Source organism: Alexandromys fortis, unplaced genomic scaffold, assembly GCF_014885135.2.
Source record: "Alexandromys fortis isolate MF-2015 unplaced genomic scaffold, M_Fortis_MF-2015_v1.1 scaffold_10, whole genome shotgun sequence".
In the NCBI taxonomy this organism is placed as follows: Eukaryota; Metazoa; Chordata; class Mammalia; order Rodentia; family Cricetidae; genus Alexandromys; species Alexandromys fortis.
In genome coordinates this window covers 8,860,962-8,882,789 of record NW_026067895.1, presented here as the reverse complement: position 1 = coordinate 8,882,789, position 21,828 = coordinate 8,860,962, and the positions used below count along the sequence as shown (strand labels likewise).

The window sequence follows — 21,828 nt, the reverse complement described above, 5'->3', positions numbered from 1 at the left end:
ACAATTGGTTATTAAAGAAGCTGTTTTGGCCAGTGACTTAGTAAAGCCAGGTAGGAAATCTGAACAGAGATACATAGAGAAAGTAGGTGGAGTCAGGGAGAGATATAGACAGAAAATAGGCAGAGTCAGGGAGATGCCATGTAGCTGCTGAAGGAGAAAGACACCAGCCACCAGCCAGAACCTTACCAGTAGGCCACAGCCTTGTGGCAATACACAGATTAATAGAAATGAATTAATTTAAGACATAACCAAATAGTATTGTAATTAATATAGTTTCTGTGCTATTGTTTGAGTCTGGGTGCTTGGGAAATGATCAAGCAGTCTCCACCTACAGTGTCTTAGCATTTCTATTGCTGTGAAGAGACTATGAGAGCCAGGGAGTAAAATGGGGTGGTTTGAATAGGTATGGCCCCATAGACTTACATGTTCTGGGGCCAAGGATGCTATAGCATCATACTGGCTACACAAGCAGCAAGGATCAGTGCTGTACTAGGTTAAATATATTTATTACACTGTATTTATATCATCATTTTAGGGTGTACTCATACTCATTAAAACACAACATTAACAGTAGGATAGTACGCTGCGTTGTGCTGGCAGCCCTCTCGTGGGTCCTACAATTACTGTCCCTCTTGGCTTTACCAAGAGGCCACATCAGGTGACTGACCTAAACTGTCTAATTACTCTGCGATGTTTGGAAAATGACAGAATTGCCTAATGATTTGCATTTCCCTGATGGCTAAGGATGTTGAACATTTCTTTATGTGGTTCTCGGCTATTTGAGATTCCTCTGTTGAGAATTCTGTTTAGACCTGTACCCCATTTTTAATTGAATTATTTATTTTATGTTGGTGCCTAGTTTCTTGAATTCCTCATGTTTGGATATTAGCCCTCTGTCAGATGTGGGTTAGGTGAAGATGTTTTCCCATTCTGTAGGCTGTTGCTTTATCCTTTTGACAGTGTCCTTTACCTTACAGAAGCTACTCAGTTTCATGAAGTCCCATTTTGTTAATTATCTATCTTAGCGCCTGTATTACTGGTGTTCTGTTCAGGAAGTTGTCTCCTCTGTCAATGCTTACACAACTATATTCATAGCAGCTTATTTGTAATATCTAGAAACTGGAAACAACATAGATGGCCCTCAACTGAAGAATGAATAAAGAAATTGTGATACATTGATATAATGGAGTATTACTCAGATGTTAAAAAAGGATGGAACTAGAAAGATCATCCTGTGTGAGGTAACCAGATCCAGAGAAATGAATATGGTATGTACTCACTCATGAGTGGACATTAGACGCAAAGCAAAGGAGAAACATGCTACAGCCCACAGACCAAGAGAAGCTAATCAACAAGGACTTAAGGGGGATGCATGACTCTCACTGTGAGGGGAAAGAGAATGGATGTTGCCAATGGGTGGGGAGAGGGGCCTGAAAGGAGGAATAGGGATGGGAGCAGAAGAGATCAGGTTGGGGGAGGATGGAAGGATGGAAGGAGCGAGTACTGGGACAGACAGCTGGAATCTGGGGGCGTTGCCGGGGATGACCTAGAAACCTAGAGCAATAGAAACTCCCAAGAATCTATGAGGGTGACCCTAGCTAAGACTCCTAGCAATGGGGAGCATGGAGCCTGAACCAGCTATCTCCTGTAATAGGCAAGACTTCCAGGGGAGGGACTGAGACATCAGCCTGGTCACAAACCCTTCGTCCTATAATTTGTCCTGCCTACAAAATGTGCTGGGTGTAAAGATGGCACAGGAATTGGGGGAATGACCAACTAATGAGTGGCCCAGCTAGAGACCTATACCCTGAGAGGCATCTCGCCCCTGAGGGCCGAGAACCAGAGGTGAGATACCACAGAGACCTAGGATAGAACTAAACACAACCAGCAAAAACAAAACTCAATGAAATGGCTCCTAATGATATTCGGCTGTTCTCATAGACTGGTGCCTCGCCCAACTATCATCAGAGCGTCTTCCCCAGTGCCTTAGTGTTTCTATTGTGAAGAGGCACCATGGCCACAGCAACTCTTAAAAGGAAAATATTTAATTGGGGTTTCAGAGGTTCAGTTCATTATCATCACGGTGGGAAGCATGCCGGCATGTAGACAGATGTAGTGCTGGCTACACCTTGATATGCAGGCCACAGGAAGTTGAATGAGACACTGGGTGGTATCCTGAGTGTAGGAAGCCTTACAGTGACACACTTCCTCCAACAAGGCCATACCCTCTCCTACAAAAGCACACCTCCTAATAGTGCATCCCCCATGAGATTACAGGGGATAAAAACATTCAAACTACCACAGCCAGCAACTGATGGGAACAGATGCAGAGACCCACAGCCAGATATTAGGTAGAGCTTGGAGAGTCCTCTGGAAGAGGAGGATGAAGGATTGTAGAACCAGAGGGATAAAGGAAACCACAAGAAAACCCATAGAGCCAACTAATCTGGGCCCACAGGGGTTCAGAGAGACTCAACCGACAACCAGGGAGGGACTGACCTAGGTCCTCTGCATATGCATTTATCTGGCTGGCTATAAAGGAGTATTTGGGTTACAGAGCTAAGGGAAATCCTGCTGGGGCTGAGTCTGGGTTATGTGGGAAGAGCTGAGGTAACAGAAGAGTTATACCTATGATAGGCATTGGATTGGTTGCAGGTGTTATGTAAGCCTCATACACTGTAACTCAGACCTTTGGAGAAGATTATAACTGTAACTTGAGGGTTAGCTGCCTTGAATACAAGTCCATACCGTCTGTAGCTGGGTCTTCCTCAGGGCCTGGCTAAACATGTTCACACATACTGAGGACGGGATGGCAACCGACAAGGTTTGCTCACGCCTAGGTACCTTGATGATGCTCTGGCAGGTGGACAGGGGCAGGCCCACCAGGCTGGTGCCGTTGATGGACATGATCTGGTCCCCGATGTTCAGCTTCCCTGACTTCTCGGCGGGGCCTCCGTGCATCATGTTGGCAATGATCACAGTGGGGAGAATGGATCCCCAGCCCGACTCTACAATCACAACTCCCAGGATTTCTCCTTTCTGTTTCTCTATGAAAACCTGGAAGAAGAAAAATACGTAGAAAGCTCTCATCAGCAGCTGTACGGGACAGGTATCAGAGCTGGTCTTCCCCCCCCCCCTGGGGGGGGGAAAAGAGATACTTTGTTGTAGCATGTTGTGTTCTGGCAAATAAAACTTGCCTGGAGATCAGAGGGTGGAGCTAGCCATGAGTTAACCATAGAAGTCTGGAGGTCTGTACAGACAGACAGGAAGTGGTAAGGTGGGGTGGAGGCAGGAGCTTGGCCCCCTTTTGGTCTGAGCAGTTGGAGAGGTAAGAGGTGACTGTAGCTGGTCCTTTGCTTCTCAGGTCTTTCAGCTTTTACCTCGATATCTGACTCTGGGTTTTTATTATTAAGACTAATTAGGATGGCTCTTCAATGCTTCTTGGAGGATGCCAGTCCAGGTGGGTTCCTGTCTTCTCTACACTCTGTGGCATCTGGAGTCTGTAGGAAACCACTTCACACACAATCCCCCATCTAGACCCTGGAATTCACCCTCATTTCATATGACCAATGTGGCCTCACACACAAATACAAGGGGCACCACGCTTTTCTGTTTTAAAACATCGGTTGTCCTATGTAGTGAGAGCTTTGGTGGCCTGTTACACTAATCCACAAGCGGCTTTGGGTTCTATGCACAGGTTTTCTCATCCCACAATGCTCTGCAAAGTATTTCCAGTAGTCAAGAGTTGGGAGTGATAAATACACGAAGCACGAGGCAAGGCAGAAGGAGAGGAAACAGAGTGACGCTGAAGTTGCCATGGCCAAAAGGCTGTGGTGCACACAGGAAGAACAGATCCCAGACATACAGGGTGTGTTTGTGACCTCGGGTGGCTGGTGCAGAAGCAAGTGGTAGGACTGGACACCTATATATATGGAGGTGTGCAAAGAGGCCACGGAAAGAAAGACCCTTTTGGAAGCATCCGGTGGAGTCTGATGTGTATGTATTGGGAGCCAGCAAAGCTACTGTCATAGATGCTGCCCTCTCCTCCCAGCAGCTCAGGGAGCAGCGGGCCCCTTCCCTGAAGCATCTCCCACAGCCGAGTGGGACACTGGAGTGTTCCCCATACCTATATTCCTGTGCTGCGGTTCTAATCTTAGTGCCTCCACATGGAGCAAAGGTAAACTGAGCAACCCAGCTAAACTGAGGACATTCGGGCGTGCTCCGATCCAGTGTGACTGTTGCTCTTCTGGGCACATGGGAGGTGACACAAGGACATGAGGAGAAGAGGTCATTTGAGAGCCAAGGAGAGAGGTGTGAACACAGCCTTTTCTTCCCAGCCCCGGGGACTCAGGCTTACCAACACTTCAACCTTGCATTTCAGCCTAGAACCGGAAGGCAACTCCTGTCTGTTGCTGGAGCTGCCTAGCCTCTGGGGCTACGATGGCAGCCCTAGTCAGTGAATGTATCCCTGCCCATTCCAGGTCAGTATGGGACAGAGGGTACACCTACCTCCAGGTCTCCTGCCCTGTGTTTCAGAAGGAAGGTCATGGCCAGCAAGACCATACTCCTCCTCAGTACCCCCTCCACTCCCCATTTGCTCTAGTGCAGGCTTCCATTGGACCTCTTGATCAGGAATCCTCTTCTGGGCTGTGATCCAAGGAGCCTGACTCAAAACATCTAACGGGTCCAAAACCCACATTCTTATTCAAAGTTCTTTTTATCTGGAGGATAAAATCTTTCTGGATTTTCAAAGTGGCACACTGTCTCTCTTCTTCTCCTGTATTTACTTCCAGCCCCGATTTAGTCACCTCCTTCCTGATGTCCCAGCACTGTTACTGCTCCTCACCCCTCCACTCGCTGCTGCCCCTGAATATGGCAATGACCTACAACTCCAGACCACTTTGGTTGACCCTGTCTCCCTCCAGACACTCCTGCAGAGCTCAGTCTGGAACATCAGAGGGAGAAGCGCCTATCGTATGATCACATGATCTCTGTTTTGCCAAGCGCAGCCGTCTTTCATCAGTGCTTGAGCTGGCACGCCACTGGTCATTTTCAGCTCCCTTTCCCAGATCATGGGCTTTGTAAAAACAGAGGTCAGGCCCTCCTATAGAATTCCCTCAAGGGGTAGAGGATGTGCAGCCTATCACTTATCCTTGTTTTCGAAAGTACTTGATGACAGGGTCCCCGGGGAGGAGCCACAGAATGCCCTGCCAATACCACCGTTTCTGGCCTCTCCTTCCACAGCAGGGCTGCCCCACCCTCTAGGACCCCAGCCCGCTGGCTCAGCCTGGGAACAAGTCCTGGGAAGTACCTACATCTTTGCAGTTTTCCGACTTGGAGAAGTGGATCAGGTCATCGTTGTACATGTCCTGGGTGTTGAGCAGGTCACTGTACTCCTTCTGGCTGAGGTCTTCCGGGTTAATCCCGTTGGCCCTGAGGAATTCCTGGTACGCCACACTGAATGCCTGCCCTATGGACTGTGCGATCAGCTGGGCCTATAGCGGCAGCATAGGGGAAGACAGCAGTGAATGGGGGAGTTCCTGGCACATGTGCCCCTGGAAGATTCCTTGTGGCATTTGAGGGTTCTAAATAGCAGGCCACTCAGCCATTCTATATCAGGGTACCAGTGCCTACCAGGAGCTATTTGAAAACAAAAATCAGTATGTTTCTTATGACTGTACCCATAAGGGAGTCATTGGCACTCAGTAGACAGAAGTCAGAGATGCTGGACATCCTACTATAAAAAGGACAAGATGCAGTGACAAATTCATTCTACATCCGGAATAACTTTCGGATATCTCACTGGACACTGATTATATTTAAAACCTGTTTCTTTCTAATCACTGTATCCATGACTAGATTCTGGTTCCTGTTTAAATTCAAGGACTCATTGGGTGGCCCTGGCTACCCTGCACATTTTAAGAATAATACTATGCAAAGTGAAGGAAGCCGGTCCTTTGGGATTTTATAAGTAAGTTTCACATCTTTCAAAATCACCCACGTCATCTGTGGCCATGGCACGAGTTGTCAATGATCACATCCTTGTCAGTGGCGCATGGAGACTCTGCTTGTGTTTACAGGTATGCATTCTTGCCTGACCCTCCGAAATGCCAAGTAGAGAGTATCCACAGTATTGCATCAAATACAGTACAGTTCTCACAGCCAAACTTAAGTAAGCAGATGCCAACATCTGGCTGCTTCATGCTACTGTTTGGAATGGCCGAGTCCACACATTTAAAGTATCATGACTTTATCTGAACCTCTTTTCCTTTTTCATTATACTTATGGCTATAAATTATTTTGTAGAAAATAAAGGGAAATGGAGACATGGCTCAGTGGCTAAGAGTGCTTGCTGAATAATCATGAGGACTGGACTAAAATTCTACCATTAATGTAGCAAGCTGTGCATGTCTATAATTCCAGCTTCAAGAGGGTGGCAGAAGCAGAAAGCCTGCTGACCTCCAGCCTAAATGAGAAAATGTGAACCCCTGACTGTGGCAGAGACCCTGCCTCAGAGGCATAGGTGGAAAAGTGAGGGAGGATGTACCCAACATCCTCTTTTGGTCTTTGTGCATACACAGACACCCCGTACCTCTTGTTCATGGGGTGGGAGCCCAGCCCAGCCCAGCTCATCCCTCAGCTAGGGAACAATACACTTGCTCCAGATTATAATGAAAATGAAGTCACTAGGATCTTTCTGCTCTTCCCTAGTGGAGCTAAAAAATAGAGGAAGAAAGCCCTTCTTATAAACTCTATGCTAGATGGAGTTAGGAGGGGTCCTACGGGGACCCTACAGGCTGGACCCTACAGAACCAGGAGCCTAAAGATTCTACAATTTTATTCATGAACTTTCCCGGCCCCGCTTTTTTCTCTTGTGCTGCATCCTGCCACAGCCTTAGAGCACAGTGCAAGGGGAGTCGGGAAGAGGCACTGCTGCTTAAGGCTTGAAGATCAGTGCCAGCATCTCCTGGCTTCCTGGTCTGCCTTGGCCTCCTCACTTCTTGAGTAGGGAAATTTCTTGCAGGTAGGTAAGCAAGTCTCAGAAGGGATGGTGCCTGGGGAGGTCAGGAGCTAGTGCAGTGCAGAGCCACTGTGGACGAAGGGGCACCTTTCCGTGAACACATCTGTCTTCATTTGACCTCACCTCCTGTGAGAATGGGGTCAGGAATCCTGGATTGCTACCGAGAAGGGAACATTTTCATAAGGTCTGGACCTAGGGGGTGATGCTCCCGTCCTTGGGCTGTGAGGAACAGGGACACCAACTGTGATAGCAGGACAGTTCTATATAGCTCCGAACTCTTCTCTGCAAACACTCTGGTGCCATGAAGACCTGCTTAGACTGGCAATCTGGGTCTCTCTCTTTCAAAGCTGCTGGCTCTTCTTGCCCAAGAAAACTTGGCACTCTCCTGCTTCAGGGCCTGTGCACTTGCTATTTCTCATTTTATTCAAGTCTCTGCACAAATGTCACCTCCTTGAAGAAAAAATGTATTATGCCGAACAGCCTACTTGAACTAGTCCTGTCCTCTGTGCACTGACCCCATCTTGTATTTCAGCAAGTACTCCCCATGTCTAATTTACTAAGCTGATTTACTCTATCTTCTACCCCTTTAGTCTGCACAAAAAGTAACGCCCTACATCTGCAGTTCTAGAACAGTGCCTGACATACAGCAGGTGCTCAATAGATATGTTTACTGTATGACGAGCCAGACTGACTCAGGTCCTGAGAAACTGGCCACCTAGTGACTATCGAGGTCACCCAGAGGAGGTTGGGGAAGGCAGCCTTACGTCCTCAGACTCAAAGACATGGCAGATCATCTTGTACTGTCTTTTTCCATCCTGGGATGGGTGAGAAGCCTCCACGTTCTCTTGAGAGTTGGAACGGGGCATCCGTCTGCGGGCCATCAGCACAACAATGTTCCCAATGTCTGCGATGTAGGAAATGGTCCTCAGGGGGTGATCCATCATAGGCTCCTAGAGGTGAGGGACAGACAGGTGAGTGGCACGTAGGACGTAAGAGCTTAGGAGATGGTATCTTCTTTCCTCACACAGGCTGAGGATGGAACCCAGCTGGGGTAGGCCAGGACAATGCTCTCACTGCCAGACCTCAGACCTCTGAATCCCACTTTTAGGCCTGAGGCATTTCCTTGGCCAGTGAAGAAGAGGAGATATGTTCAGGAGAAAAAGAAGAAATATTAAGCATTTCACACCTTGTAGAATCTCTGGTGGTGAAGCTGAAAAGATAAAATCTAAATCCCAGTGTGTGTGGCTGTGGCTGTGTGTGTGTGTGTGTGCACATGCGTGCGCGTGCGCACACACACACACACACACACACACACACACACACACACACACACGTATGCTGTACATTTTTAAATAGAATTCCTTAAGGCTAGTGAGTCCCTCCTCCCAGACAACTCATTTGAGTGATAACATTTTCCTTTGTGCTTGAAGAAATTAGCCACAGTCTTACCTAGCATCAGCCTTTTGTGAACCAAGTTCTTTGTTTTTGACTGAAGCCTGGAGTGAATGTGTATCACTGCCATGAGCACAGGTACATCAAAGATCCCAGGGGATGGCAAAGCCTTCTCCCGTCCTTGTGTCAATGTTGACAAAATATGCGCAGAGAATGTAGAACCCAGCTTTGCCCTCCCCAGTGTTTACAGCCTAGGACTGCTCCCCTAAGGAGACTTCCCTGCTGCTTCCTTGTTCAGATGTAGAAAATAAACACACTGAGTTTCTAGGCTGCCACTGGTTCATCTGCATCAGAGCGCCTGGCCCACCAATCCCAGCTGTTCTGTATGTGTGTGCCTCCTTTCTTAATTCCCTTGTCGCCCAGTCAGGTTTCCAGATCCCAGCACACAAGTTACGGCAGTCCAACAGCAGGAGAAAGCCACTTTAGAGGCAGGGGAGTCTATGCTAGAATAATCCCACTGACCTTTACCCCTGAGAAAGGTGGGAGCAAGTCGGTACCTGTGTATCTGCATTCAATACTTTGATCCTCTGCGTAGAAATGAAGAGATCCACCTCAGTCATTGGCTGAGATTCACCTTCAGGAGCCTAAGAAGAAAGTGCATCAAAAGAAGTTTTATTATTATATTACCTGAACCCAGGGGCATGGGAAAAGGTTACCTCACACACTGGATTACCAAGACACAGTCACCAGAACGGCAACACAGACTCAAGGGTTAAATTGCCAAAGCTGAAGGTACTACAGAGAGGATGGACACGTGGGCAAGAGTTAGCGTCTCTACGTTACAGGGGAAATGTGGAGTCCCCTCTGCTGCTGCCTTACAGCGGCAGTCACTGCAGCAGATTAATCTGACATGGTGACAAGTGACCCTTTCTGCAAGGGATTTGGGGGTTAAAGAGTAAGAGCAGCTAACTCACAGTGACCTTGGAATGGTCACTCAGTTTACCCTGGCGGGCAAGGTCTGTAGTAGGCACAAATGAAGCCACTGCATGCGGTTCTGGTAAGAGAGTCTTCATGTTCACACATCACCACAGCAACAGAAGCAGCTGCCTGCTCCTGCAGCCACCCCATTCCAAACGAGCCCCCAATGCCTCACATCCTCAGAGTAATTTACAAATACCTAGAAGCTCTGCAATCCCAAAGGGCAGCCTGGCTCGTTTAGGGCTGAACCCTGCACATGTGTGGTTATTAGCGAGTTTTCTGTTTTTGCATCCAGCAATCTGAGAAATCCTCAAATCAAATGTACTGCAATTGGGTAGTCCCAGGTCCCTGCCACATCATTGCTCCTGAATGGCTGCAGCTTCCACACTAGAGGATTCATTTAGCATCTCCAATCTGCTCCCTGTCGTTCCTCTGAAGTGAAATGACCAAATGAGCAACAGAAAATGGCCACTTGAGGCAACTAAGCTTGGAGAAAGGCTGGCTTATGGAGCGATTCAAAACGAAATTGGAACAAAAACTTGCTGGATGCAGAAAACAAAAACACGAAATCATAAAAAGGCAAAACGTAAAAGAAAAGGACAGGCGTAACACCAAGTGATGAAGTTGTTTGTACTGCACCTTCTTCCTGCTTTTGGCTAATTTCTGGGCCGTCTGCTTAGCATGGAACAAACAGAGACAGGAGAATAGTTAGAAAAGAGGAACGGACACGCTAGCACTGCTCAGGGGCGTAAGGCGCACGTGGAGGAAGACGGGCTTCAACACCCTATTTCATGGGGACATAGTCTTACTGCGAGTGCTGGGGACGAGGGCGAGAAGGGACTTCTTATGCTTCACTGTAATTTGCCATTTTAAAGAATCTCCTCTTGGTTCTGTTTTTATTGAACCCCTGATTTGTTATTTCACTGATTTCAGCTTACATTTTAATTTCTAGCTAAGTTTCTTTGGGAGCGACTTGCTGAATTTCCGCTCAGCTTCTGATAAAAACCTACAGCTGTCCCAACTTTCCTCTCCTACAAAGGCTTTGGATCCCCCTCTCGGGCTGCTTTAGCTGTAGCGCTGTTTTGTGTGCTGCAATGTCTTCACTGACACATCATAGCACTTCAGCTGTGACTTCTCTGAACCCCTCGATTAGAGTTCCGCTATTGATTTCAACATATTTGGATGTTTTCTAGCTCTTCTTTTGGCATCAGTTATGGGATGAATTTTACTGTGGCCTGAGGACACATTATGTATGATTTTCAGTCTTTTTGAGAGTTGCTGAGTCTTAGGTATGATGATCTAGCATGACTGATGCTGGTGAACGTGTCATTAGCACTGTTAAGTAAGAATTCTCAGTCGTCAGTTAAGATGATAACTCTCAAATGGGTTTGTGCGTGTGCCTTGCTTGTTCTAGCAGCTTACCGACAAAGGTGTGTTAAATCATCAGCTGTCGCTCTCGACTTGTCTTTGTATTGTGTTTGTTCCACTGAGCTGTGTTTTCTCTGTTTTGTAGCTATGTTATAGAGTGTATATATATATATTTATATATATATTTATATATTTAGGGTGGTATGTCTTCCTGTTGAATTAATCCTATCATTCTCCCCCTTTATTTGTAGCAATAATTTCCTCTTATACATTTTCTAAGATAAATATAGTTTGTATCTAATGAAAACAGATATATTTCTTCTTGTACTTATAATTAAAAGATAGCATAGTTAATAAAAGATTTCCAGATCCAAATCTCTGCTCTGCTACCTACTATGTGATTTTTAGCAAGCCACTAAACATTTCTATGCCTTAGTTTCTCTATGTAAAACAGGGATTAAAATGATCTCTCACTGAACTGTTTTAAAAGATAAATGAACACACAAACACCTCTGCAAAGAGCACTGGGCATTATGTCTGCGTCTGTGATGTGCAGTTCTTCAGTTGTATATGCTACATAGTTTATGTGAATGTGAGGCAGGGGCCCAACTGGGGAAGGTGTTAAGAGGGCTGTGGGGTGGGGAAAGCTGTGTCACTCTGATGGGTGTGTAAGGCTGGGTATTGTGATGGGTTGGAGGGTGCGTGAGGCTACACTGCTGTGATGGGTGTAGGGTGGGAAAGCTGAGGTGTTGTGATAGCTACAATGCCAGTGAGTAAGGCTGTCTAGTTGTACCAGGTGTAGGTGGATAAGGTTTGGCTGTTGTGATGAGGTGGGTGGGTAAGGCTGGGCTGTTATGATGGGTGGGTGGGTAAGGCTATGCTGTTGTGATGGGTGGGTGGGTGGGTGGGTGGGTAAGGCTGGGCTGTTGTGAAGGGTGGATGAGTAAGTCTGTGCTGTTGTAATGGGGTGGGTGGGTGGGTAAGGCTGGGCTATTGTGATGGGTGGGTGGGTAAGGCTGGGCTGTTGTGACGAGGTGAGTGAGGCTGGGCTGTTGTGATGGGTGGGTGGGCAAGGCTGGGCTGTTGTGATGGGTGGATAAGTAAAGCTGTGCTGTTGTAATGGGGTGGGTGAGTGGGTAAGGCTGGGCTGTTGTGATGGGTGGGTGAGTAAGACTGTTCTCTCAACTCCTTGGTACTTACCTGGTAGAAAAACTTTGCTCTCAGCAATGCGTTTCTATTTCACTAGGGATTAAACTGTGTTGTCTGCATTATCCCACAGTGGAAACTGAATGAGTCAGCCTTTCAGATAGCACATAGCTAATTGCTGGTACCCAGGAAAGAGGACAGCCACACTCCCACACAGCTTCCCCGCCATTCTTCTGGCGGTGACGAGTCTGAGGTGAGCAGTCTGCTCTGAAGATTCATGGAGGTGTTTTGCTAACCACTACCCCTGTCAATGGTGTATTTCTGCACCCGACAAGGCCCTAGGCAGATGTGATTATGCACCACTCAGATGCATGTGGAGTGAGCAGCCTTCCTTGGACGTTCTGACCTGAGTCAGTTTTCATCTGCCTGCTAACATCTCCTCCTGGATCTTTCCTTGGCCTCTCTTGAAATGACATGAAATGGCCCAGGAATTCCTACTCCTGTTGGTGTTAAAAGCCCAACAAAATTCTTCAACTCTAGGCAACTGTCACCAATAAAATCCCCAGGTTCTATTGTTTTCTTCTCTTTTCTGGAACTACAGAAAGATGAGGAAGACAAACTGAGGTTCAGGACAGGTAGTCAGCATGGTTTTCACATGGTTGAAGATATTTTAGGCAGGCAGAGCAATACCATCTTGAAATCACTTGGATTTCTAAGTATTCTGTGCCAAATAATAACATTTAGATGTAACATTGAAAAGATGAGCGAGCCAGTGCCTGGACGAGAGATTGGAAGAGGCTGATAGAAATCTCCCGAGGCCAAGGATGGCAGGACCCTGAGAAGAACTGTGTCCCTCTCCTCTTCCAGTCTCAGTGCGTACCAGGCACTCGCCAATGACAGCCCTTTTAGGTGGGTCACGCTGTGGGGACGGCCTTGGCTGCCTACCCATTCTTTTTACCCAGCTAGCATCTCTTGATTTATGGGTCTATTCCAGGGGCCATCTAACCTTCACAGGTCACTTCAAAGCTCACAGCGCCCTGTGAGGAAGGGACTATGGTAAAACAAAGCACAGAAAGGCTAGGTAATCTGCCCAGTGTCACACAGCAAAGGGGGGAAACAAAGCACAGAAAGGCTAGGTAATCTGCCCAGTGTCACACAGCAGTGAAGTGGCAGAGCAGGGATTCAGACCCAGGCGATCTAGCCCTATGTCTATTCTTCCTTGTGCAGCTAGGTAGGCTTTTCTTCTGGAACGCCTTGACTTCCCATAAAATAGGGCTAATAACACCTACCTCCGAGTAGTCCCTACACTCCAGTCTGAGCAGTGAATGAGGCAATAAATGTATGCAAAGGCCCTGTGGGTGCCAGCAGCAACCTCTCTACTGATCTCCTCGAGTAAGCCGGGAAGGGACATGACTCAGACAAAGCCAACAGCGATAGGACATTGGATGCTACAATGAAACTATAATTTTTGATATTTAAAAGAAGTCACAAAAGAATGGCAAAACAAACTCTGGGACAGACTAGTAAAGACAGATTAAAAACATGGAAACAAATGATCTGAACAAAAACGTGCGCAGCACACACTCCCTCGACAGCATTGTGATGTCGCTGCATCAGCCTCACGGACGAGAGTGGGATGGAGATGAGGACATGGCCCTGTGTGTGGACACACGGCCTCTGCGCCTCAGAGGACCACGTTAGCCTCTGCTGAGAATAAAATGGGATCCCGGGAGAAAGGATGACAGGGGAGCTAGCGTAGGCTTCAGTCACAGGCCCGAGCTGTGTGGGGAGGGACAGCCCAGAACATCAGAACACGGGACCAGACTCTCTTCAAAGGTCTCTGCCCCAAATCGTTCTAAGGCACTGTCAGCAAGACTGTGGCAGGGCGCACACCATAGTCCCGATAGTCCTTGCTTGAATGGGTGGGAGCTACTGTGTAAATAATAGGAAGGGCGTTGGAGTATGGTGGGTTCTGACCATCACTCGCTATTCTAGTCACATGTTTTATGTCCCCAGGCGTTTTCTAATCTGTCAATACTTTTTCAGAATCATCCCTATTGATGCATTAACTTTCTGTTGAATCACTTATGTTTCCATATTTATCTTTGCAAACAACCGACTCTCGGCTTCACTGATCTTTTGTATTGTTTTATTTCTGGTCTTTGTTATTCTGGGCTTAGTTTAGTTTTCACTTTTCTAAGTCCTTGAGATACCCCAACAGGGTGTTTGCAAAGTTTCTATTTTTTTTTCAATGTAGGCACTCATAAATGTAGCCTTAGGGTATTTACTGCATCTCACAGTTGTGCTGTATTTATTTCTATTATAATTTTTTGTTTGTTGAGAATTCCACCTATGTGTACAATGGGGATGTAACCAATGCCCTCCTTTCCCCAGTAGCTTCCCTTCCTAACTGCTTGTCTTTCACTGTTTTTTTTTTTTTTTTGAACTTACTAAGTCTAACTAGTGCTGCCCATATGTGCACTGGTGTGGGCCATCCACTGGAGCATGGGAAACCTACCAGGAGCCACCCTCCCTGGGTAGTTTGAATAAAATGCCCCCCAAAGGATCGTATGTTTGAGTACTTGGTCACCAGTTGGTAGACCTGTTGGGGAAGGATTAGGTGGTGTGCCATTGGGTACAGCCTCTGAGATTTCAAAAGACTCACGGCATCCTCAGTGTGCTCTCTGCCTCCTGCCTAGGGTTTGAGATTTGAGCTCTCAGTGCACCTGCCACCATGCCTTTCCGTCACCATCCTGGACTCTATACTCTTTGTGACTGTAGGACTGATTAAATGCTCTCTTTGAGAAGTTGCCCTGGCCATGTTGTTTTACTACAGCAATAGAAAAGTAGCCACTGTACCCTCCAAGAAGGATTTCCCTCCTCTAGCAGTTACCAGCTGCCAATCTGAGCAAAGCACTAATTCACCTCTCAGTTCCTCAGTGATCCACTGCCCTGTGCTGTCCTATGTCTGGTTCACCTGTTAACTGGTTTCTAGTTTCAGCAATCATTGTGATCAGAAAGGATCTAGCTATAATTTAAATGTTTTTAACTTTGTGACTTAATCCTAAATGTTGGAAAATGTGCTCTGTAACTATGAGGTGGATTATTCTATAAATGTCACAGGATTTATATTATAACTTGATTGTGGTATTAATTTGACTTTAGGAGGAGGTCTGGATGAGCTGTCCATTAACCAAGTGGAATGTTGAAATTCCACACTATTTCTGTATTGGAGCCTCTCTCCATGTGTCATAATGTTTGTCTATGAAACTGGATGCTATAACATTAGGTGCACATTAACTTATAATTATACCTTACTATTGACTTGACCCTTCATTATCACATGGCGACTGCCTTTCTTCTTCTTGTCTCAATGTCTATTCCTATAGATGGTTATTGCTGCTTATCTCAGGCTTTCCTTCACCTGGAGTGTCATTTTGCGTCTTTCCTATTTTGGTTTCTGTGTAATTACTTGTAAAGTGAATTATTAGCAAGCAGGCAAAGTACTGGTGACTCATGTCTTTTTTGAAATCCATTCAGCAAGTCCCTTAAGTTTTAATGGGAAAATTTAGTCCATTCACATCGGAGGCTATTATTGATAGATAAGGATGTCTTCATGGGTATGTGGTAGGTGCATGCAATACATATCTGTGTAGTGAGTGAGGATGGAGGGTAGAGGCTGACTGGGCATCTTCCGCAGTCACCCTATATACTGAGGCAGGGCCGCTCAGCTGAACCCAGAGCACACTGATTCAGCTAATCAAGCTAGCCTGCGTGCCCTGAGAACCCTGTCTCTACTTTCCTGTGGACAATTACAGGGCTGCTCAGGACCCAAACTTGGGTCTTTGCACAGTGGCAAGTGTTTTCCCCAGTGAGCTGCTGGTCATAAATCAGTTTTGCTCATCTTATCTTGGGAGGTCTTATTTTTTCTCCATTTCTGGGGTAGTCTTGTTTGGTAGAGTAATTCTGGTTGATTTTTTTTTCAGGACTTGGAATGTGTTATTCCATTCCTTCACAGACTGCAGGACTCTACGTGAGATGTCTCCTGCTATTTTAATGAGTGTAAGGTAGAAGTGACTGGGAGTTTTTGTCCCCTGCAGATTGTAAAATTACTTCTTAGACTTTTGACAGTTTGACTATAATGCTGGGGTGAAGATCTTTTCTGGTTAGGCATATGAGACATTCTCTAGATCTTATACCTGGATGATCATATCTTCCCAAAGATTAGAGAAGTCATGGAATAATTTTCTGTGTCCTTAACCAATGACAGAGAGATTTATTCCCTTTAGAGTGTTACAAAGATTTTCTTCACTTTCATTTGTATGAGACAGTCTTGCTATGTAGTCCAGGCTGCCCTCCGGTTCTCAGTTCTCCTGATTAGCACCCCAGTATGGTGATTACAGGGATGCTATATGACCACCTGTGGCTCGCAAAGATCCCGAGTGCACATCTCTTTTCCCTTTCCCTCCCCTGCCTGTGGGGTTCTTTTGGTTTTGTTGTTGGTTTGTTTGGTCTAAATTAGATATTTAAGAAGCCTGTTTTCAAATTCAGATGTGATTTCTTCCACTTGACCTAGTCTGTTGATATTTTCTGGTTAAGCATTCTCTTTCATTCCAAGATATCTATTTGGTTGTTCTTAAAGATCTCTGGCGAGTTTCTCATTCTTGTCCTTGTCTTCCTAATTTCATGTTTTAAAAATATCCTCTTGTATCTCACTGAGCCTCTTTATATCGATTTTAAAATTCTTTATCAGGCATTTCATCCATTCTGGTTTCTTTGGAATCTGTTGCCGAAGAGAGACACTTGTGCCCCTACACTGAGGTTTCTGCATCTCGTGGGGCGGATCACTACTACTCCTTTCAGAGGTCTAAGCGGTTTCCTCCTGACAATGTGTCGGATGTCAGTGTCCAGTATGCCAGGCATTTGGCTTTATTTCCAACTGGGCTCTGTACTGTAGCCTGCCTGCAGCTTAGCTGGTTACTGATCATGACTGCACTGTAGATACTGTATCAGAGTCAGATTATTGTGGGTTATGCGAGTTGAGGCTGCCATTAGCAGCTTAGGCAGTGCCCTGTCAACAGTAGAGTGTACGGAATGCTGTACGGCCAATCTCACCATGGGGCCATGGGGCCCGCCCTCTCAGCCATGTGTTTCAGCAACTGATGACAGCTTTGCTACTAGTAAGGGCCTCTGGTAGCCAGCCCTAGAAAAGACAAGGGACTTGAACTTTGGAAGTCTTTGTTTTAGCCATACAGGGAGAGACTGATGGAACCACAGCCTACCCTCTAGGCTGATTTTATCCAGTCCTACGGCACTTCTTATCAGACAAGGTATGAGGACACCAGGAAGTAGACAGGTGGGCTGACAGCATCAGCTGTGGCACTCCCCTCTGCTGGCTTCTGAGAGCCAGCCCTGGAGTGGGGCCTCAGGCCCTCCTAGCTTTGTGAGTACCGGACTGACGGACAGATGTCATCCAGTAGATCAGGAGTGTCTGGTAAAGTGGAAGCTTTGGCTTTAGGCTGACATCTGCTGAATAAATCGCCACAAAAATCAGAAAACACTCACCCCTCTGGCCTTGTATATTGTAGAGGCACAGGAAAGAGAGGAACAAAAGGGAGGTTCCCATGGAGAGTGAGAGAGAAGATGAAGTCAGATCAGGGAAGAAACCAGCCTGCTGTAAGCAAGTGGAAGGGTCAAAGCCAGAGATCACCATTGACTTGGCGTTACAAAACTGGAAAATCAACACCTAGCATTGCTTTCTTTTTCCTTCCTTCCTGGGTGGACACTGGAATTCCTGCTTCTGCTGTGTCCCCTGTGCTGAGGTAACCTAGAACTTGTTCTGGAAAGGCCAGGCTGTCTGTAGGGGAGAACACAGTATCCATTCTCTGGAGGGTAGTTCCTCCTGAGCATGGGTGGACTCCATGACTGTGCGCTGGAGCCCACGGGACGTCTGGGACGAGATAGCCTTCCTCTCTCTGCCAAGTAAGTCTGGGCCAGCCCCCAACTCAGCTGCTTTCTAGGTGGGATGGACTAGATGGTCGTCTCTACTTAAAAGAGGAAGAGGCTTCTGGCTGTGGATAGTGTCATTCTGACAAGCATTTAGAAGGATAGAAAAGGGACACAGAGCAGAAAATATTTATTGACAGGCAAGCAGTTCCTTCCAGTGGGAGCAGAAGCACACTGGAAGTGATACTTAGAAGTGAGATGTAACCATCTAATTTTACCGCTTTACAGCGAAGTCCTCACACGACACCGGTTGACTTGTAAAGGATAAATACATGGTTTTCAGATGCCCACTCTGCTCTGGGCAGGTCTGAAACATATTTATAATCAGTTGGCTACTTGCCTCTTTTGAAAGTGTCATCTAATTTTAGGTTTAACTGAGCTGTGAGGATGTCTGGGTGCTGGTTGGATGGGAGATTCAGAGTAAAGGGTCTGCTTTTTCACAAGGGAGGTGGACTTAAAGGTAAAACTACACTGTCAGCCCCCATTATGTAGGCAAGAAAGCAGTTTAGGACACAGCTGGCGCCGGGGTAGCAGATGAGGAACGCTGCTGTCGCCATGCGTGCTGCTTCCTATCCAGACGATGCGTTGCTTACCGCTGCCTCTCCCCGCCCGTGCCATCCGGGCCCTTCTTAAGTGCCACAAGAGGAATGGACAGACCGAGATACTCATATGTGGGAGTCTAAAGCTGCCAGGAGGTGGATAAATAAGGGGCCCAAAATAAAGTCAGATTGTGGGAACTTGATTAGTAGAATCTATAAGGCGACACTTAGTTTTCTGTTGCAGGAAGCCTCCAGCGACCCTTAGAGTGAGAATTCTGTTTTGTTCTGGGAAGAACACCTAAGTAACCCTTGTCATAGAACTTGGTATTTTGATACAATCGTCATGTGTGCCTTTGTTATGGATGGTTTCAGAGTGTGAAACGTATTTGGTGCCAGCCCAGGAAAGGCCCTGTGATATGTGATAGTCAGAGATTCCCAGGTACACCTTGAAGAGCTAGTTCCTCTCTGTTGGGAAGCCATCAGGCAGGCTGTGGCAGGTCTTTGCAGTATGTTTAGAATTGGGGAGGCTAATGGCACCACTCACACAAGGGTGTTAATGCTATGTGCTTTGCAGAACTGCACCCTTAGAGTCTGGATTAGGATTCCATTTGAAACTAGCTTGTTTTTCTTAAGAGAGTAATGCATTATTTCAAGAGCTGTGCTGGCATTAAATTAAGATGGAGAAGACCATGCGGGGGAAAACCATGAAAAAAGTTCCTGGCGTTAATATATCTCTTTGGGGTGAAGCAAACGAAAGAAATTAGGCCAACTGCTATGATTTAGATCTGGAATTTTCTCCCAAAGGTCCATATGCAAGGGTTTGGTCGTCAGCCTGTTGCACTTTTGGGACATGGTGGGACCCTAGGAGATGAGTCTAGTGGGAGGAAGTTAGGTTATTGGGGGCATGTCCTTGAAGGGGTTATCAGGACCCACACTCCTTCCTTCTCTTTGCTTCCTGGCCACCATGAAGTGAGCAACCTCCTCTACCACCATCGACTTCACAAGGTTGTACTGGACCACTACTGGCCCAAAGCAACACAGGTAGGTAAGAGACTAGGAGCTAACACTTGTAGAAGTGTGAGCAAAATAAGCCCTTTCCTCTATCTTAGGTATCTGTCACAGCAGTGGAGAGCTGATGCACACACTGTCCTGAGTCACACGCCTTAATTCCTAGCATATCCATGGTGACTTAAAAGTCACAGCTTACTACACATACTGTGGGTAGTTAAGGGGGAGCCCAGCTCCGAGTTCAGGAGACAATCGTTTGCTTTACAAGTGAAGTTGTCGTAAGACTGACTGATATATGGAAGCTCCGGCAGCAAGTACAACCAAGAGCTTCTTGATGATGAAGCAATGAGAGGGATGAGAGAACATCACAGCATCCTGGGAGTGGGCAGCGGCTCTGGTGCTTTATCGTATTTCTTCATTTAGAGACAGGACTCATGATACAGCCCAGGCTGACCTCCATCTTACGGTCTTCTTATCCTAGTCTCTTGAGCAGGGCGAGAACAGGCACATGTCGGCATCCTGGCTGTAATGGTTGGTCTTGATTGATGTGGTAGGAACTAGTAGATTAGCTTTGCAGCACAGACAAGCACTGCCTGCCTGTCTGCTTTCCAGCTGCCATGAGGCAGGCAGCTTTGGTCCTTTCCACGCTCCAGTCGTGAGGCACTACTCCACCACCGTCCAGAAACAGCAGGTAGCTGATGGTGGGCTCTGAGCTGTGAACCAAAGCCAACCCTTCTTCTCAAGTACTTGTCATGGCAACTTACAAGGGAACAGAGAATTGGTACCAGGAGTGGCCTTATCTTCAGGACTACCTGACTACATGGTTCAGAAGCCTTCACAAACTCTTCTGGGAAGAGAAGTTTGCGGACATGTTGTTAGAGTCCCCAAAATTCTTTCACCAGGGCCTCGAGGGGCTCTGATGGCGAGAGCTCAAACAGTACACCACAGAGGTAAAAACTGTGGGGTTCCTAATGGAAATGGGGAATTTATTTGGAAATAGACTAGAGACCATTTGTGTTATATTTTGACAAATAACTTGTCTACATTTTGTATATCCCGAGACTTTGTGTTAGATTCTATTTAAATTTGGCAGAGGGAATCTTAAGACAGCTACCATCAGGCTATTGCATAAACATGGTTGTTGCTTTTGGTCATGTTTAGTTAGAACGGGAGCAAAAGCAGGATGGAAAGATGAAAACGTTGCAATTTGGTTTTTAAAGTCCATGAAATGTTGAGATTATGGAAGGCATGGTTTCTAAAAAGTACCCTCCAAATGAGAAGTTCTTTGTCATAAGACAGGAAGATGCCTTGAGGGCCCCTCAGGAATCAGCAAGATTTTATTCACTATAGGCTTAGTGACAGAAACATGTAAATTGTCTTGAAAGACTTTCCCTGGAAAGAGAAGGCTGCTGGGGTGTCCTGTGCGTATACAGACACCTACAAGTTCTGATTATAGAAATCATTCTATATGGTTCTAATGTGCTCAGTGGCCTATTCAGAGGTTTCTGTAGCCATGATCCGAGGAGGTCCAGCTACTGCTCAAGCTGGTGCTACATGCTGGTGTTTTCCATGTGATACGAGTTTGGGGGGAGCCCTCTAAGTATGTGAAAATATGAGGGTCAAGACAGAGATAAAATGGAGGTGCCAGTGAATTAGATGCAAGAGCAGGATGTATATGTCTCTAAAGCTCCAGGCAGTGAGTACCGCCATCTGAGACAAGCCCACGTGGGTTACAATTGGCAGGGCTGTAGGTGAGGCTTCCCAGGACCTTTGAAGCTCACATTATGCCACCACATTCTTCAAAGTGTTTAACTTGCTTTTCTCGGGGGCTCCCAGTTAAGAGTTTGTCTAGTGTACCGCGGGAGATTTGGAAAAGTTATTAAGCAGAGCTATATCCTTACTGTTTTCTTCATTTGGAGATCAACTACGACCCGAGTAGATGTGTTTAGCGCACTGAGAAGAGAGAGAGTTATGCTGGTTACTCTTGCCAACTTGATTCTTGAGTGGTCTGAGAGACACCAAGTAGTTAGTGTATGTCTGGGTGCTGGTGAGGGAGTTTGAAGAGGACTGGCATGCAGCTCTGTCTTCAGGAGGGGAGCGATGCTGCTCCCGTGCTCTTCAGCCTCGCTGTTCTGCTTCATTGCAATCCCAGAAACCACACCCAACCACTGTTCGTCTGGACTATGACCTCTGAGACACAGTAAGTCTGTTTCCTTTCCAATTGTCTCCATCAGCCCAGGCACCTCCCTCCCTCTGCCTCTAGGGCACTCCTGTGGCATTCCTCATCTGACACCCCTCTATCTGACACCCCTGCTGCCTCTACTGATTGGTTAGCTTCCTCTGAGTTGTTGAGGCTGAGGTTAGGGGTAA

The 21,828-nt window shown here is 46.6% G+C and overlaps 1 protein-coding gene and 1 long non-coding RNA gene across 3 annotated transcripts in view; one reads left to right on the top strand and one right to left on the bottom strand.

The window, feature by feature from the left end:
• Apba1 (amyloid beta precursor protein binding family A member 1) overlaps window positions 1-21,828 on the bottom strand; it is a 181,268-nt gene that overhangs the window by 10,906 nt on the left and 148,534 nt on the right. For both annotated transcript variants that reach the window (XM_050160084.1, XM_050160090.1), the window contains exons 6-9: window positions 8,971-9,057; window positions 7,786-7,971; window positions 5,316-5,495; window positions 2,845-3,057 (exon numbers count right to left, since the gene is read on the bottom strand). In XM_050160084.1, the coding sequence (XP_050016041.1) occupies window positions 2,845-3,057; window positions 5,316-5,495; window positions 7,786-7,971; window positions 8,971-9,057 (666 nt within the window). The remainder of the gene's footprint in view (window positions 1-2,844; window positions 3,058-5,315; window positions 5,496-7,785; window positions 7,972-8,970; window positions 9,058-21,828) is intronic.
• Window positions 1-21,828, top strand: part of LOC126512363 (uncharacterized) — a 54,448-nt gene that overhangs the window by 16,241 nt on the left and 16,379 nt on the right. The gene's annotated exons all lie outside the window — the stretch shown is intronic.